At 38.3% G+C, this 26,064-nt stretch overlaps 2 protein-coding genes and 1 long non-coding RNA gene across 3 annotated transcripts in view; 2 read left to right on the top strand and 1 right to left on the bottom strand.

Moving 5' to 3' along the window:
- LOC103029679 (solute carrier family 2, facilitated glucose transporter member 9-like) overlaps positions 1-26,064 on the bottom strand; it is a 1,095,244-nt gene that overhangs the window by 20,815 nt on the left and 1,048,365 nt on the right. The window lies entirely within an intron of this gene.
- LOC125787359 (uncharacterized) overlaps positions 1-26,064 on the top strand; it is a 759,343-nt gene that overhangs the window by 665,787 nt on the left and 67,492 nt on the right. The window lies entirely within an intron of this gene.
- The window catches only part of suclg2 (succinate-CoA ligase GDP-forming subunit beta), a 164,558-nt gene that overhangs the window by 71,619 nt on the left and 66,875 nt on the right, over positions 1-26,064 (top strand). Inside the window, exons 5-9 of the mRNA XM_022682374.2 lie at positions 2,551-2,703; positions 4,423-4,512; positions 9,014-9,110; positions 14,570-14,731; positions 19,906-20,048. Of these exons, the coding sequence (XP_022538095.1) occupies positions 2,551-2,703; positions 4,423-4,512; positions 9,014-9,110; positions 14,570-14,731; positions 19,906-20,048 (645 nt within the window). The remainder of the gene's footprint in view (positions 1-2,550; positions 2,704-4,422; positions 4,513-9,013; positions 9,111-14,569; positions 14,732-19,905; positions 20,049-26,064) is intronic.

The following is a 26,064-nucleotide window of genomic DNA, read 5'->3' as shown; positions in this document are numbered from 1 at the left end:
AGCTAGATAACATACTAACATTAGCAGTGAGTTAGCTAACAATACCTGGGAGAGAACTAAGGTTAGCAGAGAGCTAGGTAACATTAGCGCAGAACTAGCTAACATACTAAAATTAGCAGTTACGTTACCGGGGAGAGAACTAAGGCTAGAGGAGAGCTATCTAACATACTAACGTTAGCTTTGAGTTAGCTAACTTACCAGGGAGAAAATTTAAGGTTAGCGGAGAGTTAGCTAACATTAGCGGTGAGCTAGCTAACGTACTAACATTAGCAGTGTGTTAGCTAACATTACCAGGGAGAGAACTAAGGCTAGAGGACATCTAGATAACGTTATCAGGAAGAGAACTAAGGCTAACAAAGAACTAGCTAAGATTAGCGGCGAGCCTGCTAACATACTGACGTTAGCTTTGAGTTAGCTAAGTTACTGGGGAGAGAATTAAGGTTAGCAGCGAGCTAGCTAACATACTAACATAAGCGGTGAGTTAGCTAACATTACCAGGGAGAGAACTAAGGCTAACAAAGAGCAAGCTAACATTAGCAGCGAGCTAGCTAACATGATAACTAACTTACATTTGTTATGTTGGCTCTGTTTTACATCACAATGGAACAAAATTGAAAGAATTTTAATGACAAATGGGAAACATTTTGATTTCCTATACAATAACTTGTTTTCTACCAAATAAATTATGACTATGACTTTTGGGTCTTAATACATATTATAAATAAATAAATATAATATTATTTATTTAGGTCTTGAAAAGCATAAAAATTTACTTTTCAAATGGTGCAAGACCATTTTAGACCTCACTATCTGAGGGTCTTTAGCTATCCAAAGACCCTCCCCTTCTCCTCCCTCCCCCCATTCTCTCATTTGTGTTGAGGAATAATGAGTTTGCTCACAAATTCTTCAGCAGCTCTGTGTATCTTCCTCTTAAGAAATCCAGCGTTTCCTGTGGTGGAATTCTCTGAATTCTTCTCAGTAGTAGTGAATGGAGTGTGTGTAGCAGGAATTGAACGTAGCGGAGGCTTGAATCTGAGTGCGGTTAAGAGGCTGTAATTGCATTGTCACTCTCTGTTTCCGTGAACAGAAAAGCACGAGCTGCCTGTCACTTTGCCAGCAGCTTATCCGCTAATGTGGCTGCGTTCCGATTACAATACAGACACAAGCCTCTTTCTCCATTTCTCCATTTCTCTCTTTCTCTCTATTCATTTGTTCTTTTTCTGGCTCTTTCTCTTTCCTTATCTCTCTGACTGCGACTCTTCCTTTTTTCTTCTGTTTGTTTTGAACACAAATATATATATAATTTAGTTTTAAACAGATGTACAGGTGTGTCTCAAAAAAATTTAATTAGAATATCAGTGCAAAGTTAGTTTATTTCATTAATTTAGTTCAAAATATTCGTAATCATAATATTATTGGTTATGGCTTACAGCCAATGAAAACCCAAACATTAGTGTCTCAGAAAATTAGAATAATATATAAGATCAATTGGTACTTTTGGTAGTGTGGGCAGCCAGGAACGTTAGCTTGAAATCATAATTGGGAATAAGCGAAGACTGTAACGTTAGGACTGAAATAACGCTAATACTCTCCTCTCCTGCTCCGTGGAGTCGTCTTCAGCTAAACGCTGCGCATTTTTGAGCATTTCTGCTTGTTTTGCTGGGTCGTGGTTAGGTTAGCCTAGCTTGCTTTAGCTTAGCATTAACTTAGTTTAGCCTAGCCTTGCTGGTTAGAGTTCTGGCTGTCAGACGGAATTAGCCGAGCGATTTTCCTTCCCTCTTTTTCACAAAAGACGAGCCAGCGCTAGCCTGTGCTAAGCTAACGCTGCTGCTGCTGCTGGTGTCCTGTGTGTATTTGCCGTTACTCGCCAACGCGTCGGCGGAGTGATACAAGTTTAGTGTGAGAAGGCCGTGATATTATCACAAATATTATCACGGCTAGAACACTTCTCAACCAACCAGATTGTGAGGTCGGAACTAACTGTTGTATGAAGGACTATTAAATGCCAATGATAACAGAATAGCATAAAAAAGCAGTTATACACTTCTAAAAGACAGCAAAATTTTAATTAATCATTTATTATAATTAGTTTGGGAATTATATACTTATTCATACTCTTCACCTACTTTAGTCCACACTGTTTGTATGTTACGGAGTCACAGTTATTGAAGCATGAATGGCTAAAATACTGTTCACTGTTATATATGTGAACAAACATACAAATAAACACAATAGATGATATAAAAATTGTTGAGGTCATGTTAATTTATTGTGCGATAAATCGATATTATTGTGACAGGCCTAATTTTTATGAATATTCATATTTTTTTTCTTTTCTGTACCGCCACAGTTTGAAGCTGTAGAAATGTGTGGTCTTTGTGTGTGTGTGTGTGTGTTTGTGTGTGTGTGTGTGTGTGTGTGTGTGTGTGGGCTCTCTGTATTGATTCGTATGTACTGATGAACTTCTTTTTTTTTTTTTTTTTTGGTTATTTGTGTTTGCGTTTGCTGTTTGTCGTGTGTGTGTGCGTTTGTGTGTGTGTGTTAATGCAGGTGATGGTGGCGGAGGCTTTGGACATCTCCAGAGAAACGTACTTTGCTATCCTGATGGACCGGGCGTGTAACGGGCCTGTTATGGTGGGCAGTCCGCAGGGTGGAGTGGACATAGAGGAGGTAGCAGCCAAAACACCAGAGCTCATATTCAAGGTACTCTGACTTTAATTATCTGTATAATCTGTATCATTAGCAGTGAGCAGATACTAACATTAGCTGTGAGCTAGCTAACATGCTTCATTAGCGGGGAGAGAACTAAGACTAGAAGAGAGCTACCTAACATTAGCTGTGAGCTAGCTAACGTACTAACTTTAGCAGTGAGTTAGCTTCGTTAGCGGGGAGAGAACTAAGACTAGAGGAGAGCTAGCTAACATTAGCTGTGAGCTAGCTAACATACTAACATTAGCAGTGAGTAAGCTAATATTACCAGGGAGAGAACTAAGGTTAGCAGAGAGCTAGCTAACATTAGAGCAGAACTAGCTAACATACTAAAATTACACTGACTAAAATTACACATACTAAAAAACACTGACTTTAATTATCTGTACATGCTCAAAATCAATAGTTTATATTAACAGATCCAGAAAAATTAATCTCTGATTTTAATATTTATAGGTATACGTATACGTTTCTCCCAAGTTCCAAACAAAATATTTAATAGTGATAAAATAAGAGCATTTGTTTGCAGTAAATGAGAAATGATTAAAATAAAGAAAAAGATGCAGTGTTTTCAGACCTCAAATATAGCAATGAAAAAAACTTTATATTCATTTATAAACAACAATACTAATGTTAATACTTATTTTATTACTTTATTACTAACTTTCTTGTCTTGCCATGCTCTCCACCAGTCTTTCACACTGCTTTTGGGTGACCTTTTGCCAAAATTTAGTAAAGAGATTTCTGGGAAAGCATTTTGTTCTTAAATTCTCAGTTCCTTTTGGAAGATTCCTATGGGTTCATTAATTTATAAATTTGCGGGCTCAGAGTGGTCCAGCAGACTAAGGCGCTCCCACTAGGATCAGGAGATTGCTGGTTTGAATCCCGGTCATGCAGCTTGCCATCAGCTGCTGGAGCCCTGAGAGAGCACAATTGGCCTTGCTCTCTCTCTGGGTGGGTACAGTAAATGGCGCTCTTTTCCCTCATCATTCCAAAGGGTGATTTGGATCAGCACAAGGCTGCGTCTGTGAGCTGATGTATCGGAACCGAGTCGCTGCGCTTTCCTCCAAAAGCGCTGTGATGGTACTCGTTAATGCTACATCGGCAGCAGTTCAAAAGCTTGTCTTCACCCTTCCTAGTGTTAGTGCATCAAAAGTGATAGGGGAGAAAAAAAAAGAAATACATTTAGGCACAACGTACAAAACAAATAGCAGATTTACATTATGTAAAAAATTGGAAAAGACCTACACACACAGACACACACCCCAATCACTCTTCATATGTCCATATCAGGGGTGCACTTCTATAATAGTTGCACTGCAGGATATTAAAATGCTTTTTTTAATCTTTTTTTTTTTTAACGTAGATCTATTAAATATATGCACGCAGTTCAGCACCCAGACGGTTCTGAGTGTGAACTTCTGACACGCATAATATCAGTCATGTCAAACGTTCAGACGTATCCCATCAGAGAACTACGCTGTAATTAGAAAGCTATTGTGTTGGCCTCCTCTTTCTCTCGGCCTCTCTCGCCCTCTCTCTCTCTCTCTCGCGCTCGCTCTCACCGGCTGGCAGTCTGCCACTGCATAATTGCAACCCTCACCATTTTAATACGAACATCCACTTTGTGTCAAATTAGGCCTGATGATGGTTCTCTCTCTCTCTTTCTCTTTCTCTCGCTCTTTCTCTCTCTCTCTCTCTCTCTGTCCACAGGAACCCATAGATATTTTCGAAGGTGTTCGAGACGACCAGGCTCGGCGCATGGCAGCTAATTTGGGCTTCAAAGGGCCGCTGGAGACTCAGGTAATGGGGCAGGACTTGAAACAGTACCTCGCGCTGCACCTGGCACCAAGCGTAAAGAGGAAAAATCCACATTCTCAGGAGTAAATGAAATTCCGGAAGACTCAGAAGTCTCTGGAGTAGTAGTGCATACAGGTCATGTCCCAAGGCTGGAGATAGGACTGATAAATTGGGTCTCAACAAAATACTGCATATAGCAAGAACAATAGAGTTGAGCGTAGGCCAGTCACGATAATTCCATTATCGACTTATCGCACAATAAGTAGACTTGACCTCAATAAGATTTAATAATAGTCTAGTGTGTTCATTTGTATTTTCTGTATTGTTTGTTTGAATATCATTGAAAAGTATCTCAGAAAATTAGAATATTATATACGACGCAGTGTGGGCAGTGTGCCAAGTCCTGCTGGAAAATGAAATGAAATCCACAACTTAAAGCATGAAGTGCTGTAAGATTTTGTGGGAAAACAAAACTGCACTGACTCTTTTTTGGACTTGATAGAACACAGTCGATCAACACCAGCAGATGACAGACATGACTCGCCAAACCATCACTGATTGGTGGAAACTTCTCACCTTCAGACCTCGAGCAGCTTGGACTGTGTGTCTCTCCACTCTTCCTCCAGACTCTGCTCCCTTGATTTTTTCAAATGAAATGTAAAATTTACTGATGGTCAGTGATGGTTTGGAGACTCATATCTGTCATCTGCTGGTGTTGGTCCACTGTGTTATACAGTATCTAGTCCAAAAAAGTCAGTCCAGTGTTTTCCCGCAAAATCTCACAGCAATTCATTCTTCTTCGCTCTTTTGACAACTTTTATGAAGTTGCGGATTTCATTTCATTTTCCAGCAGAACTTGGCACAAGCCAAAAGTGTATCAGTTGGCCTTATTTAATATTCTAATTTTCTGAGACACTGATTTTTGGGGGTTTCTTCGGCTGTAAGCTTCATAATCTTCAACAATGAAAGTAAAAAAAAAAAAAACACTTCAAATAAAGATCACTCTGTGCGTAATACATCTATATAATATAACATGAGTTTCACATTTTAAACCGATTTACTGAAATAAAGTAACTTTTCAATGAGATTCTGATTCTCAATGATGGACCTGTATTTGGTATACCCAATCTTTATGATTTTTAATCATCTAAAGTGTATTTTTAAATCTAATCTCCCATTTAAACAGTGTTTGAACATGGATCTGAACATAAAATAAGTTTTTAGCTCATAAGACTGTGACAGCAGCAGCATGTGGATGAGCATTGTCCTGCTGGAATAGCTGCTGAAATATATATATATATCCTCTTGAGGCCCTGTGTCCTCGTATGTGAACATTACATTTCTGCTCCTCTCCACCATGATACTTAATTTCTTGAAACGTTGAGACTTTGGCCTCACATTGAGACACTGACTGTATCATCTAGTGGTCACATGACAACATTACACTCAATTGATTTAAAACCAGGTTGCAGGAATCCCACTCAAAAGTTTTACTTTTTATTGTCTTGACATGCTCTTCACCAGTCTTTCACACTGCTTTTGGGTGACCTTTTGCCAAAATTTAGTAAAGAGATTTCAGCTTTACATGAAAGGGAAAGCATTTCGTTCTTAAATTCTCAGTTCCTTTTGGAAGATTCCTATGGGTTCATTAACTATGAAATTTGCTGGCTCAGAGTGGTCCAGCAGACTAAGGCGCTGCCACTAGGATCGGTGGATTGCTGGTTTGAATCCCGGTCATGCAGCTTGCCATCAGCTGCTGCAGTCCTGAGAGAGCACAATTGGCCTTGCTCTCTCTGGGTGGGTACAGTAATTGACTTTTATGCTTAAAACTAGTTTATTTATTTGTTGTAGGAAGCTAAAATGTTTTTTTGCAAAATCACAGTTTAGTTTATATACTTGTTAGGTCCTAATAGTCCTAAATAAAACATGCACACCAAGCAAAAGTCCGGGTCTCAGGAATATATATATATATATATATATATATATATATATATATATAAATATTGGGCTTTTGGCTGTATATTTAATTGTATGTAGTCTGTACCTGCAGTAAGCAGTAGTGCTGTACTTCTGCTGTCTTTTTCTGCCTGTTTTCCCCTCCCAATCTTATTATTCCTCTTTATCATCATCATCATCATCATCTTTTCCTCCTTTCCCTCCTTCCCCTCCCCTGATCCTCTCTTCTTTTTCTTTTTCTCTTTTTTTTTTTTTTTTTTTTTTGCTTCTTTTTGTCAGTTTTTAGCACTTCTCCGCGCTGTGCGCTCTGTGGAGTGGCGTCGTATCAAGACTAATTCCTTTACTGTTTGAGAGTAGCGTGCAGAAATCAGATTCATTTGGGACGCGGGAATCAGGAAACGTATAAATCGACTTAATGAAGGCAATTTTTAAGGGCTATGAACGCAGAGATTTAGCTCAAAATGCTCGGAGAGAAAGAGAGAGAGAGAGTGTGTGTGTGTGTGTGTGTGATTGTATACGTGCCTGTGGTTTCAGACATCGATTGGAGCAGCCTGAGGAGAGGGGAATTATTAGTGGAGTGTGCGTCTTGTCAGTTTGTTTCTGCTAAAGTCGTCTCTTTAATAAAGCTCATTTGCAAACGTCTTTTCAGCTCAGCTGTAATTAGGATGCTTTCGGAGGCGGAATATGGTTTAAATAACTTCAATTACTTTGAAGTGCAATAAGATGAAATTGCACTAAAAAGGGCAGTGCGTGTGTATGTGTGTGCGTGTGTGTGTGTATGTGTGTGTGTGTGTGTGTGTGTGTGTGTGTGTGTGTGTGTGTGTGATACATGCGCTCGCAGTATATTTTGCGTAGCGTATTGTCGTTTTGCCGCTTTGCTTTCTTTGCTGCAAGGACACGAAGAAATTTCATTTTGTCTCCACAAGGCTTTTGAAAATGGGATTTGTTAAGACGAGTCGCTGGACGAGTGGAGTGTATTACACTGACCTGCTCACCGTCCTCTCCTGCTCTTGTGTGTGTCCAGTTCACATTCATCTCAAACACACTTCTCCTCCACGTGAAGCATCACTATCACTTACTGATACAGTGATGGACCTCAGAGTGGTGCTTCTTTTGGATGTTTTGAGATGTGTTACGCTTTTAGAGGTCTTTGTTCTGCAGTGATTTTGCCCTGGATCTCTCTCTCTCTCTCTCTCTCTCTCTCTCTCTCACTTGTTCTTGTACTAGGGTTTAAAGTAGGGCTGGGCGATATGACTGAAATGTGTTTATCACAATATATCACAATATTTCAAGCTCTGGAACAAATTTAGCGGACCACTTTAGTTTCTGAATCAGTTTCTCTATTTATAGATATATGTTTGAGTAAAATGAACATTTTTGTTTTATTCTATAAACTACAGACAATATTTCTGCCAAATTCCAAATAAAAATATTCTCATTTAGAGCATTTATTTGCAGAAAATGAGAAATGGCTGAAATAACAGAACAAAAAAGTTAATATTCATAAAGTTTTAAGAGTTCAGAAATCAATATTTGGTAGAATAACCCTGGTTTTAATCACAGTCTTCATGCATCTTGGCATCATGTTCTACTCCACCAGTCTTACACACTGCTTTTGGATAACTTTACACTACTCACTCCTGGTGCAACAATTCAATTCAAGCAGTTCAGTTTGGTTTGATGGCTTGTGATCATCCATCTTCCTCTTGATTATATTCCAGAGGTTTTTAATTTGGTAAAATCAAAGAAACTCATCAAGTGCTCTCTTATTTTTTCCCCAGAGCTGTCGATACAAAATTATTCCGATATCAGTATGAACAGTATAAAAGCCAGCAACCTGGTTGCATGTAATTATGCCCTGATGGAGATGGGCGATATGGCAAAATATTCAGAATCACAGTATCATAATATCATAGTTATCGTGTGCAACATATTGTCATATTGAGATGCCCTGTGTAATAGGGGTGGGCAATATTATATGGTATACAATATATCGTGACACAGAAATATCATGATATTAAAAATCCATATCGTGATAATAGGGCTGTTCTGTTTTAAAAGTAGTCTTTTTTAGGTTTATTTATTGTATTATTTTTTTTAAGTTTTAGTTTGCAGTTTATATGCATGCACTAAATATTCTGCAATATTATTTGCTGCATTGTATTATTTTATGCCATATTATTTATTTTCCCACATTATGATTATTCTGTTATACTATTATACAATATTCCTGAAATTAATGAATTATTTTCGTTTTCCTATATCGCCAAGTATATCGTTATGGCAAAAATACCCTGAAATATCGTGATATTATTTTAGAGCCACATCGCCCACCCCTACCTGTGAATCATATTCCTAATCCACAGCCGTATTTAATGTGATGGTCAGTATTGGAAACAGATTCTTTATGAGTTGTATAGCTTATTGTGTTTGAATGCAGTTTGTATGTCTGTGTGGTTGTATAATGATGGACAGGGACAGGCTAGTGTGTTTGATTGGTGTGGTGGGGTAATTACTGACTCTCTCTCTCTTTCTCTCTCTCTCTCAGGCTGCAGATCAGATTAAGAAGCTCTATGATCTGTTCCTGAAAGTCGACGCCACTCAAGTGGAAGTCAATCCTCTCGGGGAGACTCCCCAAGGACAAGGTGAGACGCTTTCACACCACTGCAGCTTCTTACACTGGTTCCTGAGTGTCTCTCTCTGTGTTTGAGGATGACAGGAGAAACTGTGTGTGTTTGTGTTTGCCTTTGTGTGTGTGTGTGTGTGTGTGTGTGTGTGTGTGTGTGTGTGTGTGTGTGTGTGTTAGTCACTGTATGTGTTTTTCTGTCTCATTGTATTGACACTCGGGATCACAGATTGGTGGTCTGATTTTTTTTTTTTTAGTGGTGTTTAGACACCAAATCAGATTTTTCCAAATCCAATTTAAGTAATTTAGGTTATAATAACATTATTGTAATAGGGATTCTTTTTTGACTTAATATGAAACAGGTCACATTTTTTCATGGCTCAATTTGGAGTAAATTTGTCTTTCAACTAATTGTCATTCACATTAGTTGATGTGACCCTTAGTTTGCCTTAGTTTCTACAGACCTATTTTTTCTTTTCAGGATAATTCCCTTATTATTTAACTCTATTCCCCTTATTTATTAATACTGTACTAATTAATAATTTACTGATTTTGTTTTTCAGCAACTCTATTGTTTCATAATTTTGTCATTCTGAAGTTCAGTATTTCCGGAGATCAGTATTCCCCTAATTTCAGTGTTTCTTTAACTCACTATTCCGTAACACTAAATAATTCTGTATTACAGTATTCCATAATTCAGCAAATTTGTATTTTACTGATTTTGTAATTAAACATTTCTATAAATCACTGATTCTGTAATTCAGTGATTCCCTGATTTAGTGATTCTGTAGTTCCATGTTTCCATAACTAAGCAAATCATTTATTCAGTAATTTTATAGATCAGTATTTCTGTTACACTTTAATTCAGCACTTTAGTTATTCAAATATTCTGTAGATTATTGTTTCCTTAATTCAGTGATTGCATAATTCTATGATTCTGTAATTTAGGTATTCTGTAATTCACTGATTCCACAACTTATTGAGTTCCCTGAAATCTCTCTCTCTCTCTCTCTCTCTCTCTCTCTCTCCCTGTCTCTCTCTCTCTCTCTCCCTGTCTCTCTCTCTCTCTCTCTCTCTCTCGTTTCTCTCTGAGGTAGTTCTGAGTTAAATGTGTAATGATGTGTTTTCAGTCTGGATTATCAGGCTGTTTGACTTCATTCAGCACAGAGTCCTTTGCTCCTCACTACTTCACGGCTTCTGCTGGTTTACATTTGAATAAAACTTGTCTGTCTCACTCCATCTAGCTACTGCCTGTCTTTTGTCTCTTCATTAATCTCTCTCTCTCTTTCTCTCTCTCTCTCTCTCCTTTCTTTTATTCTCCTCCCTCTCTTGTATTTGTGTCCGTGTTCTCAGAGGCGGTCAGTCTGTCTGTCCAGAGGGACGAGAGGACTGAGAGACAAATCAACAGAAACCTTGAGCTCGTCACGAACATCCAGAGAGAGAACGAGAGATAGAAAGGAAAGAGAAAGGAGAGGTACAAGATAGAGAGAGAGAGAGAGAGAGAGAATTGAGAGAAGCTAAAAAAACATGGGAGCACAAAGAAGCTTGGTTAAAGTTGAAGTTGAAGGGAAAACAAGGACTGTTATATGGAGAGAGTGATGAGATGGTAATAAAAGCTTGTGAAAGAAATTATGGGAAACGATAAAGAGAGAGATGAATGGGATAATAGAGAAATTAAGATGGAAAGATGAAAGATTGAGAGAAAAATGTGTAAACATGGAGCAAGATAAGATAAGGAAAGAGTTTGTGATGGAAGGAAGGAAAAGACGAGAAATGTGGGAAAAGATTGAGAGAGTAAATAGAAACAGTGGAGAGAAAGAAATGGGAAAGAGTGATGAGAACATAAAGAGTGTTTGAGATGAGAAAGGGATGAACAAATGTTGAGTGGTTGTAAAAGGTGAAAAAATGAGATGAGATGAGAAAAGAGATGGGGATTTAAGAAAAATATGGAGAGACTGATTGGACAAGAGAGAGAGATCAATGGGGAATAGGGGGAGAGAGAGGAAAATAGAGAAAGAATTTGAAAAAGATTGAGAAGGGAAAAATATGAAGAGTGTGGTGGAAAAAAATGGTCAGAGTGATGGAAAAGATGTAGAGACAGTGAAAAGAAGAGTGGTAGGGAAAGATGGAGAGATAATTAGAAAAATATGATGAAAAAAAATACTGAACAATTATATGGGAAAGGAGAATTAAAAAGGGGGAAAAGACAGAAGGAACAAAATTGGAAAGAGATGGATAAAGAGGAAAAGAGGAAGAATTCAGAGAGAGAAAATCAGGAAATCAGATGAGATGCAGAGGCAGAGGAAGAAACATGGAGAAAAAGGGGTCAGAAAGAAAGAGAGAGAAAGAGAAGTGAAATGAAATGAAGTAATGGAGAGAGAAGTCTACAGAAGACTCTGATTGGAGTTTCTCTCTTCTCTTATGCGATTTATCATCCCTTCTTCCTGTTCCCTGGATTAGCTTAGAGACTCCTGTACACTGTAGTGAGTGTGTGAGTGTGTGAGTGTGTGTGAATGATTGTATTGAGCTCTGTAACAGTCATTATATCACACACATAACGGCTGGAGCTGAAACGTGTAGGACTCTTTGGATGATGGGATCTCCAGGGGAAGCAGTGTGATATAGAGGGAGAAGATCCATCATATGATTGGACGGAGAGCGGAGGGGGCGGAGGGAGGCCTTGGCATAAAGCCAGAGTTTGGTGAAACAGCAAAATTTCCACAGTTCACTAGTGCATATTAAAAAACATAGAATATCATTGAAAAGTTACGTTATTTCAGTAATTCAGTTCAAAACTCATATATTAATTATATCAGTCGATCGATCAATCAACCTTTATTTTCACATGGGAAAAACATTGAGGGTGATCCTCATTTAGAATGTTGCCGAGCATTTACAACATCAAAGGGATTGAAAACATTTAATAATAAATTAGAAATAAGAAAGTATAAAATAGTAACAAATAATTATAATAAAAAAGTACTACTTTTAAATTAACAATTAATATATGTATAAAAATATATATGTAAAACAGAACGTTCAGAAATACCATAAAAAACAATTTGACACATAAAAAGTAAAAAAAAAATCTTATTATTAAAATTAAAGTAAAATGAAGTAAAAAGTAATAAGTAAAAAGATAAGATAGTAAAAGTGAAGTAAAATGTTAAGAATGATAAGAAATGATAAAATAAATAATAAGAGAACTAAGAATAAGAATGAAAATATAAAATATTAGAATAAAAAAAATAATAAAAGATAATAAATACAAATGAATTAAATAAACTAAAAATTAAAATAAGAAAAAAAGATGATAAACTAAAAAAAAAGAAGCTTCCAAAGACATGACATCATCATATGGGCTGTCCCAAATTGTTTAAAAGCATAGTAATCTTAGTGTAATTTTTTTTTTTTGACTTTGCAGAAAGTAAAAAAATAAAAAAAATAAAACTAAATACCAAATACAAATAATTTTGGTAATCCTAATTGACCTAAAACAGGAAGTTTATTTTTAATTTCTTATCAGACAGAAACAGATAAAAACATACATATGTGTCTTCTTATATAGTATATGTCAACTTCTGGTTTTAAATGTATATAACAAACGTTTTGATTGATAGACTGAATTTGTGGAACAGAGGAAACATGTGTACCTGTGTGTTTCATTCTTTACCAAACTATCGCTTTAAAGCAGAATTCATATGTTGTTGTTTTTCCTTTTTCCTTTTTTTTTTTTTTTTTTTTGTATCCTGAGGTTAATCATGTATATTTTACCCCTTTTTCCATCTTCTGAGCCCTTCAAACTGAAAGGTGAAGAGGAGATGAGGCCCTTTTGTGTGTGTGGAGCCGTGATGGCCTAAGGGAAGGTAACTCGCTGCTGAGGTTTAATTTGCTCTGAACACTGTCCGGCAGTGAAACGTTAAAGCAGAGCTCATCATAAATAGTAATATTTCCCTTCAAGGCACTGTCAGGCTTTAAACAGCAGAGACGAGTGCACTCAGATACCGAACATTAAAGACTAAACTGTCTTCCTATAAGCTGTGGTTCAACACGAAAACTCATTAAACGCTATATAGTTGACGTTTTGTTAGCAGCGGGCGCTGTTCCCACAGTGATAAATGAAGCTCCTGCTGTCGTTTTCGTGTGAGTGATGCTCGGGATGAAGACCTACTGGTTTCCACAGGATGTTAGACTGTGTTTCTTTGAGATCTTTGACCATGTTGGCGTGGGTTTGCTGTGTGTAATTGGCTTAAAGTGTTCTAAGAAATTATTCGCACACTATTTAATCACCTACACCACACCTACCACCTCCACTATCCCAGACTGTTGATACAAGGTACGTTGGGTCCTTGGATTCATTCATGCTGCTGTTGCCATATCGAATTATCAAATCTTCGTTCGACTGATCAAGAATCAACCTTCAGTCTTCAACTCTACAGGTTTGGTGGGCCTTGTTGATTTGACTGAGGGAACTCTCCCAACACGATCAGTAAAGATCCAGTCCATCCATGACATCCATCTATGCATCCATCCATGAAATCCATGTCATTCATCCCTGACGACATCCATCCGTTCGTAACATCCATCCATGAAATCCATGGCGTCCATTCATGATGTCTATCCATGACATTTATCCATACTTCTATGACATCCATCCATCCATGACATCCAGCCATCCCTGACATCTATCCATGCTTCTATGGCATCCATCCATCCATCCACCTATCCATCCATGACATCATGACATCCGTCCATGCATCCATCCATGAAATCCATGGCATTTATCCATGACGTCCATCCATCCATCAATCTATCCATGACGTCCATCCATCCATCAATCTATCCATGACGTCCATCCAAGATATCCATCTATGACATATGTCCATCCATGACATACATTCATGACATCCGTGACATCTATCCATAATATCCAACCATCCATGACATTCATGACATCCATCCATGACATGCACCCATGACATCCCTAACATCCATCCATCTATCCATTTATGACACGTGAAATCCGTCAGTAGCATCCATCCATACATTAGTGACATCTATCCATGACAGCCATTCATCCATCCATGACATCCTTTTTTGACATCCATCCATGACATCCATTTATTTATCCTTGATATCCATGACATCCATCCATTCATCCACGACATCCGTACATCCATCTGTGGTGTCCATCCATGACATACATCCACGACATTCGTACATCAATCCATAACTATCCATAACAACATTAATTAAAATGTTGTTTTCGAATATCTTTCTAATAGGGTATAAATGCTTTATGCTACTATTCTATTTTTATTGTGTCAGTGGCTTTTAAATTGTTTTAAAATGACCGTCATATCCTTAATCACAATCATTTCTGGAACGATAAAATTGCGACTGGCCTAATCTTGACAAAGTTTAAATTAAAAAATGACCATGTTTTTCTATTTGTCTATTTTTTATATGTTTTTGCAGTTGTTTGCTTTGACGCCAAAATCAACTTTGACGACAACGCAGAGTTCCGCCAGAAAGCCGTCTTCGCCATGGACGACACGGCCGAGAGTGACCCCACAGAAACAGAGGCGGCCAAATATGACCTCAAATACATCGGCCTGGACGGCAACATCGCCTGCTTTGGTGAGTTTTGCTTTTGTTTTTTATTATTTTAGGAGTGTGTATATGTAAATTATCAATTGTGAATTATTAGAGTTTTAGCAAGACCTGTGGTAGAGTGGGTGGAAGATTTGTGGATCGTTGTATTTTTGAAGTTCTGAAGTTCTGGACATTTAACATTCCTTGGCCCACAGTATTGGGAATTCATCCTAAAAGACATTACCACTCTCAGTGGACAGAGCAGTGGGTGGTAATGATCTTGAATGGCTTGAAATGTCCATGCAAATGGACTAATCTGTGAGTTGACGGACTGTGAGACTAACAAACAGAAGAAGAAGAGACTTCCAAGTGAATTGAGGAATGGATGGATTATTTGGACTACAAAATGTACAGGTGCAAACCCAAAAATCAGTGCCTCAGAAAACCAGAATATTATAAAAGACCAATTGGTACTTTTGGCAGAGTGGGCAGTGTGCCAAGTCCTGCTGGAAAATGAAATCTGCATCTACATCAGCAAAGATTTTCCGGGAAATCACTGACTTTGGACTTTGATTCAACACTGCTTGAGGTCTAGTGTGAAGTTTTCACAATCAGTGATGGTTTGGAGAGTCATGTCTGTCATCTGCTGGTGTTGATCCACTGTGATATATCAAGTCTAAAAAAGTCAGTGCAGTGTTTTCTCTGAAAATCTTACAGCACTTCATGCTTCCCTCTGCTTTGCGGATTTCATTTTTCAGCAGGACTTGGCACACTGCCCACACTGCCGAAAGTATTAATTGGGCTTATATAATATTCTAATTTTCTGAGACACTGATTTTTGGGTTTTCATTGGCTGTAAATAGCCATAAATAATCATCAACAATAAAAATAAAACAAAACAGATAAAATAGATATGTAATACATCTATATAATATTTGAGTTTCACATTTTTTATCTGAATTACTGAAATAATATATAATATATATATATATATATATATATATATATATATATATATATATATATATATATATATATATATATATATATATATAAATATATATAAATAATATATATAATATATAATAATATAATATATTATATATATATATATATATATATATATATATATATATATATATATATATATATATATATATGGTGGTTGGTGTGGCGCAGTGGATAACACCACTATCTGCTAGTGAGTTACCACAATGTGTGGGAGACTGGGGTTCAATTCCTGGTTTGGGCGACTGAATGCTGCGCTACACCAATAAGAGTCCTTGGGCAAGACTCCTAACACTACATTGGTCCACCTCTGTAATAGTAATGACCTTGTAAGTCACTTTGGATAAAAGTGTCAGATAAATGCCGGAAAAAAAAAATATATATATATATATATGTATATATATATATATATATTTATTATATTCTATATACTTATTTTTTTAAGATGCACTAATATATACTACCAGATGAACCACCCAATAATAGGCAAAAAGGTGAACTGATTGATTGCTTGAGTTTTTGAGTTTTTTAGATGTTGCGCTTCAGAGAAGAATTTCGATTAAAAGCAGGAACTCATTTAAAAGTGCAGCAGTAGTTTAAATAAGATTTGAATCAGCTCATACTCAAGATTTTAATATAGATATTGGAAAAGTAAGGTAAAAAAGTGGTATCGTACAATCTCTATTAGCAGGTGTGTGCTGGAGAATGCCTGGTACTACGTAGCACCTGATGCTCTTTAATGGTATGGTGATGGACCTGCCAGCCCGGCTGTTCCTGATGAGAGTAAAAACACTCATTCTGACAAGCTGAGATATCCTGAACGTACAGAGCACTGCAGACCAGGCTGCTCCTTTATGAAGTGTTGTGAGAGTGATGAAGACACGTCCGGGTCGTCGTTATCTCCAGTTTCACGCTGGCTTATCTCGAAGGGGTTTTATTTTGATCTTATTGGAATTATTGGACTTTGTGAAAGTGTAACCACACGAGCTTTATTCCAGTCAGGTTCTTAAGCAGCTGTCTAACGGCTCCTGATGGGACCTGACAGAAGCAGTGGTTTCCAATTAGCGAGAAACCTCCGGAAACGCCTCGCCGAGACGGAGCGATGGTCGGAGTTGTCATTAAAGCTGCATCTCTTTAGAAATCTCCACTTTCAGTCTGGAGGGTCGAACAAAAGAGGCGTCTACGCTCTTAAGTAAGAAGAGAGTGGGTCACTGACACTGCCCGCGGACTGTAGCGCTCCTTATCAGAGCGGGAGTCTGAATAGAAGAGTTTATTATATGGAGTTATTGTATTATGGCTGTATTGTAGGAAGTTGGTGATTGCTTTGCGATGCTGTAAGACATCAGGAATTCTTATAGTTAATTTATTTTTTTATTTAAGACACTAAATTGATCAATGCTATCCAACGTAGCAGTGTACAGTAGGTCATTTGCTTTAAGAATATAAAAAAAAATAATAATAATATTCACTTAAGCTATCAACTGTGGCTGGATATGTCAACTGATTGTTAGATGCACTGATTGATAGATGGATTGATTGATTGATAAATGGATGGACGAATGCATGGATGGATGTCAGGGTCGATCATTAATTTGACAGGATTTGGTGGATCAATGGATTTGTTGATGGACTAATGGACTGTTTAATTGAATGGTACGACAGATGGGTTGAGTTGATGGTTTGTTGGACTAATTGATGCATTGATGGATTGACTGATTAATAGATTGACAGATTTATGGCTTGGTTGTTGGATTGATGGATCTATGGATTGAATAATGGTTTAACTGATAAATGTATGAATACATGGATGTAACTGTCGATCATTGATTTGACAGGTTGGTGGATTGGCTGATGGACTAATGGAATGATGGATGTTAGACAGATGGGTTGATGGATGGAGGAATTGACAGAAGGATTGATTAACGTACTGTTGGATTGGTAGTCTCATGAATGGACTGATAGTTGGGTTGATGGTTTGTTGGACTGATTGATGCATTGATTGAATTATTAATGGATTGATAGATTAATGACTTGGTTGTTGGATTGATTGATGGATCCATGGATTGATTAATGGATTGATTGATGAATGCATGGACGTAACTGTGGATCATTGATTTGACACGAATGGTAGATCGTCAGACAGATGGGTTGATGGACTGGGGAGTTGACCAAATGATTAAAACATTGTTGGAGTCTCATGAATGGACTCATTGTTAAATTGATGGTTGAATTGATTGATTGTTGGACTGATTGATGCATTGTTGGATTGACTGATTAATGTATTAATAGATTTAGCACTTGGTAGTTGGATAGATGGACGGGTTAATGAATTGATTGATGGATTAATGGATTGACTGGTAAATGGATGGATTGTTGGTTTGATGGATTGGTAAATTGGTTGATGGACTAATGGATTGTTCAGTGGACAGATGGATTGATGGAGATGGAGATGGAGAGGAATTGATTGATGGTTTAAGTTTCATGGATAGACTAATGGTTGGGTTTTGATGGTTGATGCATAAATGGATTGCCTGTTGGGTCGATAGATAGATGGATAGATAGAATGGCTTGGTTGTTGGATTGATTGATATATTGATTGGATAGATGGACTGGGATGGATTGGTGGATGGATGGATGGATGGATGGATGAGAGGATGGATTGAAGGATTGGTTGACTCTTTCATTTACTCTGTTCATTACACTGATATGAGTCTTACACTGATATGAGTTGGAGGTGAATGATAAGAGCCATGGTAGTACTGGCAGTATTTTTTAGAGGAGTAACCATAGAAATTGTAGTCTGAAGTCTTCTCCATCTGTATAATACATAAATAGACACACAAATACAGTAATTCCATGGTTCCCTAAAAACCAGTGACAGCTGCTAAAGCATCGTTTCCTTTATTGAGACCGTTTTCAGGATCGCTTGCCAAGCAGTCGTGTTCACGCTGAGGAGCAGAACCAGAGCTGGATTGTAGCTGCAGAAAAACACTGGAGCATCTGGCTCCACTACAGCTAGGAGTAATGAGGCAGACTCAATGGGCCGGCTATAACACCACAAATACTGCTACAGCTGATGTTAAGCACACCTTCACTCTAATTCACTGATCTACCTGGCTGAGCTTCCTGCATTTTTTCTGTTCGTACTGTTGAGAACAGTGTTTCCAACTGTTTGCTGTTAGTGGAACCAAATGAGCTGTTTAACTGGAGCTCCACCTATTAAATGAAAGTTATTTAGAGTGGGGAGTTTACAGCAAGGTCCCATTTCCATCTACTGTAATTTCCAAGCTTCTACTTTATTTTTCACATGCTTTAAACACTGCTGCTTATTTAACATTGTGGCAAATATATACAGCTCTGGAAAAAAAAATAAGAGACCCCTTCATTTTCTGAATCAGTTTCTCTGATTTTGTTATTTATAGGTTTATGTTTGAGTAAAATAATTCTATAAACTGCAGACAACATTTCTCCCAAATTCCAAATAATTTGTCATTTAGAGCATTTATTTGCAGAAAATGAGAAATGGCTGAACAAAAAAAGATGCAGAGCTTTCAGACCTCAAATAATGCAAAAAAAAAAAAGCTCATACTCAAAGTTTTAAGAGTTCAGAAATCAATATTTGGTGGAATAACCGTTTGGTTTTAAATCACAGTTTTAATGCGTCTTTGCATCATGTTCTCCTCCACCAGTCTTACACACTGCTTTTGGATAACTTTATTCTACTCACTCCTGGTGCAAAAATTCAGGCAGTTCAGTTTGTTTTGATGGCTTGTGATCATCCATCTTCCTCTTGATTATATTCCAAAGGTTTTCAAGTTCAGAGAGCTTCTCCTAACCTCTAATTTCTTAAAAAAAAAAGAATAAAATAAAATGTAAAAATGTCAGTGAAAAATGTCATAAGCCCCTCCCTCTCACACGCTCCCATTTGGAAAAGAAAGGTCAAGAAAAGAACAGAGAATTTGCCTATTGTTTGTGTTCACTCGATCACTGAAAAGCAGAGGAAACCTGCTTTTCCCGAAGAAAATGAGGCACCTGCACTAAATAAAAATGAGTTATTGCACTTTTTTTTTTTTTTGTATTAATATTCTTTTCTAGTACTGGTGTATCATGCAACGCTAGTCAGTTTGCATACATTAGCCTAGCCAAGAACCAGTCATATGTCATATTAATGTTACTCATATCTATAATATGTATATCTCTTCTTTTTACAGTCAATGGCGCCGGTCTCGCAATGGCAACCTGTGACATCATCGACCTGCATGGCGGGAAACCGGCGAACTTCTTGGACCTGGGAGGCGGGGTGAAGGAGAACCAGGTCTATGCAGCCTTCAAACTGCTGACTGCCGACCCAAAGGTACGTGAGATCTCCTATTGGATCCAAAGCTGGGATTAATTATTTATTTATTTGTGGGAGTAGAGACATCGGTAGAGGTGGATCGGGTACCTTAGAACCCAGAAAGCGAGTTTTCTTTAGCTAGGAATGTTATCTGGCAACCTTCCTTCCAGTCCCAAGCCACTCATTTTGAGACTGTTGGCTAGAGGCTGTCTGATTTCATTTTGGAACAAATACCAAGGCTGTGTCCCAAACTACCCACTTCCACACTTCTTGAGCACTAGATAACTCGATGACTAGACGATCTCCACAACATTAAGCAGGACTTATGGGCTCTTCCCAGGTATACGGTGGTCAGTAGCGACCAAAGGTTCTTCAAAGAAGGAACAACAGAACAAGCATGTATCTGTGTCAGGGTCACGGCACCAAAAGGCTCATATTGCTAATTGCTAACGAAGGTCCTATTCCTCAACTTGCTTAATTATGGACTTAAAGGAACGCGAAGAGTTTCAGTGGTCTGAAGCGCTGCCGCTATGATCGGGAGCTTAATTTGAATCCTGGTCATGCGGCTTGCCATCAGCTAGTCTAGTAAGTGATGTGCATAGCAGTGCCCTTTTTACAGGGTTCAAACTGAAAAAGCACACACTTAAGCACTAGATAGATAACTAGATGACTAGACAACTCGAGGGTCAAAACATCTCCAAAACATCAAGCAGGTCTTGTGGGATCCTCCCAGACATGCAGTTGTCAGTAACAATTAAAAGTTCTCCATAGAATTACAACAGAACTAACGGTGAATCTGTGACAGGGTCACGGCACCAAAAGGCTCATATCGCTAATTGCTAATAAAGGTCCTATTTCTCAACTTACTTAAATACGGACTTAAGGGGGCGCCTAATGGTTCAGCGGTCTAAAGCGCTGCCACTGTAATTCGAATCCCGGTCATGCAGCTTGCCCTCAGCTGCCCGAGCCCTGAGAGACAGCATAATTGGCGTCGCTCCTAGGGTGATGTCGATCAGCACAAGGCTGCATCTGTGAGCTGATGTATCAGAACCGAGCCGCTGCACTTTCCTCTGAGTGTGCTGTGATGAGGCGGAGTCTGACTTCACATGTGTTGGAGGAGGCATGTGCTAGTCTTCACCCTCCTTGCATAAGGGGAGTCGATGTTAAACCAACATCGCAGTGATGTTGGTTTAAAGATTTGATATTGGTTTAAAGTTGTTATTGCTGATAGTTTTCATCACATTTTGAGGTGAAATCACACGCACGCACACGCACACACACAGTGTGACACACTCTTTTTCACTCTTACTTTACTGATTACGAGCTCCAAAAACAAGCTCCTGCTCTTTCTTCCCAGCGTGTTTTCCCGATCCGGAACATCCCGCCCTCCGGGTGCCGCTAATCCGAAGTGCGATAAGATACGACGACACAAATCATTTGTTTACCTTCGCCCTGATCACGTACGTCAATATGCGGCGGGTTGTGATTTTCCGCAGGCGGCGCGTGTGTTTGTCCGGGGGTCCGCGCTGATGTCTCTCTCTCGTACAGGGGTGTGAATTACTGCGGGATTTAATGCAGAAGAAGTGTCCGTCCCCGCCGCTCTCCCAAAAGTGATGAATTTTAAAGAGGCCGGGGTCCAGGAGCTCTCAGCAGCTGATATATTGTTCTGCTCGGGAATCCGAGGAGTGTCTGTTATTCGCTGTCGTGCGTGAATTCATCACGCTGTTCCTGCAGGGGGGAAAGGGGGTCCGCGCCGGCGTTGGGGGGGTATTTTTGGACGGCGCTTCTCCTGCCCTGTCCGCAGCATCACACACTCATCCGTTATTCTGTCAGTCCAGCCTGTAATAAAGATGAATGCTGCTGGATGCAGAGCCAAGTTTTAATCACAGCGTTAAGCTGAGAGTCGTTACAGGCTGGAGGAGGAGGAGTGTGATGTGTGTGTGTGTATTTAGGCCTCAGTGTGTGTGTGTGTGTGTGTCTCATTACTAAAACACTACTGGTACTATGGTATGTACATACTATGGTATGTAACCTGTTACATTTTCTCCTTCTCATCTCTCTATTTCTCTTTTATTCTCACCTCACCTCACTTACTCTTTTTATGTAATCTGTCACATTTTCTCGTTCTCGTCTCTCTATTTCTCTTTCATGCTCACCTCACCTCATCTCACTCTCATTCTTTCTCATTGCATTTTTTAAACCCTTGGTCTGTCTTTCATTTTCTCCTTCATCTCACTCACTCTTTCTCATGGCCTTTTTATTTTAAATGCCTTTGGCCTCTTTTTTATTTTCTTCTTCTTTTCTCATTCATTTGCTTCTTTCTTTTTTACTCTTTTCATGTAATCTGTCACATTTTCTCCTTCTGATCTCTCTATTTCTCTTTCATTCTCACCTCACCTCACTTACTCTTTTTATGTAATCTGTCACATTTTCTCGTTCTCGTCTCTCTATTTCTCTTTGATGCTCACCTTATCTCACTCATTCTTTCTCATTGTCTTTTTTTACACTCCCTTGGTCTCTTTCTTTCATTTTCTCCTTCTTTTCTAATTCATTTGCTTCTTTCTTTCTTTCTTTCTTTCTTATTTTTTCTATGTAATCGGTCATATTTTTTTCTTTCTTTTCTCTTTCTCTTTCATCCTCACCTCACCTCACTCACATTCTTTCTCATTGCCTTTTTTTTTTACTCCCTTGGTCTCTTTCTTTCATTTTCTCCTTCTTTTCTCATTCATTTACTTCTTTCTTTCTGACTCTTTTTATGTAATCTGTCACATTTTCTCTTTCTCATCTCTCTATTTCTCTTTCACGCTCACCTCACTCTCATTCTTTGTCATTGCCTTTTCTTTTTTTTACTCCCTTGGTCTCTTTCTTTCATTTTCTCCTTTATTCTCTTGTTTCTTTGGATGCTCTCCCTCACTTTCTTCACCTCTCTTTGTCTTGTTTCTCAATGTTTTTCATTCCTTTGTTTTGCTCACATGCTCTCCTTGACCTGTCTCTTTTTTCCCATTATCTCTCTGCTCTCTTTCTTTCAGTTCTTCTCTCCTTTTCTCACTCTTTTTTTCATCTCATTCTTTTGCATTCTTTTTATGGCATTTTCCCTCGTCCTTTCTCATCGTCTTTCGTCATTTACTTATTTTCCAGGTTCCATCTCTTTATTTCTCTCTTTTTTTGGTTGTCTCTCTCTTGTGCTTCTTTCTTTCATCTATCTCCTTTCTAAACTCACTTGTTCTTTCTCTTTTACTCTTGTTCTTTTTTTCACTTTCCCTCTCTCACTTCATTTTGCTCCTTTTCTCTCTCTCTCTCTCTCTCTCTCTCACACACTTGTGCTGCTATCTGCCTTTCTCTTTTTAATTGTTTGCACCAGTGCCACCTTACTATCTCCATTTCATATGTATTCTCTCTCTTTCTCTTTTACTTTGTTCTTTTACCCTCTTTCTCTCTTTATCACTCTTTTCTGTTTTTATTTTGTTACTCCCTTGCTTCTTTTCTTTTCCTTTTTTTTCTCTTCATTGTCTCACATTCTTTCTCTCATTCTCTCTATTTTCTCTTTGGCTTGCTGTCTCATTCTTTCTCTTTAACTTTAGTTGTTTAACTCTCTTGCTCCTACAATCTCTCTCTCTCTCTCTCTCTCTCTCTCTCTCTCTCTCTCTCTCTCTCTCTCTCTCTCTCTCTCTGTTGATTTGCATTTCACAGGAGTGTTGTGTGCCACCTCTGCTCTGTGCTGGGAATTTTAATGGAGTTGTTAATTATTCCGTCTCCGACAGAATCACTTTCAGAATCATCTGCATTCGCTTTCCTCCGAACTTCCCTCGGCTCCTTCACTTCATTACCGCTTTTTCTTCCCAACTTTCCGGCCCCTCGTTCTCTCGTTAAGCTCTGCACTGTGCTTTGTTTTGTTTTGGGTTTGTTGTTTGACATTTATCACTGATTGTACAGGTAAACAAGTTTAACAAAAATGTTTTTTTTAATCTTTATTTTTTTACTTTTTGTACTTTTTTCATCATGCAAATCTGGCAGTTGTTTCTTTTTCAGTTGTCAAATTTTATGATTAGTGGACCAATAGAAATGCTTCGGAATGACATGGATTAAAACTTTTTACATAGACTTCTATTGAAGTTAAGAAGGTTTTTCATTGTTCTGTAAACTTACTCTCTCTCTCTCTCTCTCTCTCTCTCTCTCTCTCTCTCTCTCTCTGTCTGATGTCTTTATTGTCTGTTGTTTGTAAAGTCTCTGTGTGGGTTGGCTCCTCCTCATTGGTTTCCTTTGAAGTGAGAAATCCTATTGGGCTTTGGTCTCTGCTTCATTCCGTCACACGCTCTCAGGGGCTGTCAGGCTGCTTCTCTGACTTCATCTGTCTGTCTTTCTGTCTGTCTAGACATTCTTTTGCATATGTATGTGCAGAAACAAATAAAATAATTATTTACAGTATTTATAGTGTTCATATTATGTTTTGTATTAGGGATGTCCCCGATCCGATCAGGTGATCGGAAATCCGGACTGATCACATGATTTTAAATGGATTATAATTGAGTGGAAAAAGTTTCAGATCGATCTGATTTGATCTGATTGATAAAAAAATGTAACGTTTCGTTGTTACTCCACAAATTCACTATAGACTTAGCAGCACACGTGCATCATGTCACGAGTGTTGTCTTGCCGCTTGTGCTGTCACACTGTTTATCGACCCTGATTAATGGCCGATTAGCACAGAGGCTAATCCAGCAATCTACCGATTGAGCCATCCTTTACTTTCCACCACGCTTCATTTTCCTCCAAACTGTCGACACACGCACACACACACACACACACACACGCACAGCACTTCCTCTTTCCAAGTTGGAATATAGCTACACTAGCATTTATTTCCTTGATTAAACTGCTGTCGTGTGCCATGTTTTTTTAGTTTGTTCATTTAAGAAAAGGTGCATATTTAAATTTAAAAAAATTATATGGAAACTCGTTCTTCCTTTCTGTCTGTCTGTCTTTCATTCTGTCTTTCTTTCTGTCTTTCTTTCATTCTGTCTTTCTTTCTGTCTTTCTTTCATTCTGTCTTTCTTTCATTCTGTCTTTCTATCTTTCTTTCATTCTGTCTTTCTATCTTTCTTTCATTCTGTCTTTCTTTCTGTCTTTCTTTGTCTTTCTGTCTTTCTTTCTGTCTTTCTGTCTTTCTTTCGTTTTCTTTCTCTTTCTGTCTTTCTTTCTGTCTTTCCGTCTTTCTTTCTTTTTCTTTCTCTTTCTTTGTCTTTCTTTCCGTCTTTCTTTCTTTCTTTCTTTCTTTCTTTCTTTCTGTCTTTCTTTCTTTCTGTCTTTCTTTCCGTCTTTCTTTCTGTCTTTCTGTCTTTCCGTCTTTCTTTCTCTTTCTTTCTGTCTTTCTTTCTGTCTTTCTGTCTTTTTTTTTTGCACTGCCAAAGTATCAGATTGAGACTCTGTTTTTTTTGTTTGTTTGAGATGCACTAGTATGATGAGTATAGCTGAAAGCAAATTTGATTTATTTGAATATTTTGTGTGTTATACCACAAGTGTGTGTGTTTGTGTGTGTGTGTGTGTGTGTGTGTGTGTGTGTGTGTGTGTGTGTGTGTGTGTGTGTGTGTGTGAGCGTGTATAATGGTGGTCCCTGGGGGGGAGTATTGCAGGACTAGACAGATGGATAGAGGTTAAAGAGAGAGCAGTAGAAGTTCTAGAGATCCTACAGGAGTGGTTTAGTGTCCTACTCTCTTCATTACCCACTGTACTGATACTGTCCGCATCCAGCTACACACACACACACACACACACTAAATTCACATCTCCGCTATAAACACACTCCCCCACACCCTCTCCATCCCAGCCCACCCCCACTTCATCATTTGTCTCTATAAGTACATATGGACCCCAGTGCCCTTGTCATTGTGGCTTTGATGGTGCCATTAGTTTGTAATGATTCTACCACACACACACACACACACTCTTATACTCTCTCCCACACACACACACTCTTATACTCTCTCCCACACACACACGCACCTATTCCCAACAGACCCTCATTTCCCATTTGTCC

This window comes from Astyanax mexicanus, chromosome 24 (assembly GCF_023375975.1).
Source record: "Astyanax mexicanus isolate ESR-SI-001 chromosome 24, AstMex3_surface, whole genome shotgun sequence".
Taxonomy (NCBI): Eukaryota; Metazoa; Chordata; class Actinopteri; order Characiformes; family Acestrorhamphidae; genus Astyanax; species Astyanax mexicanus.
Note: the sequence above shows the minus strand (reverse complement) of the source record. Positions and strands in the feature narration are given on the sequence as shown.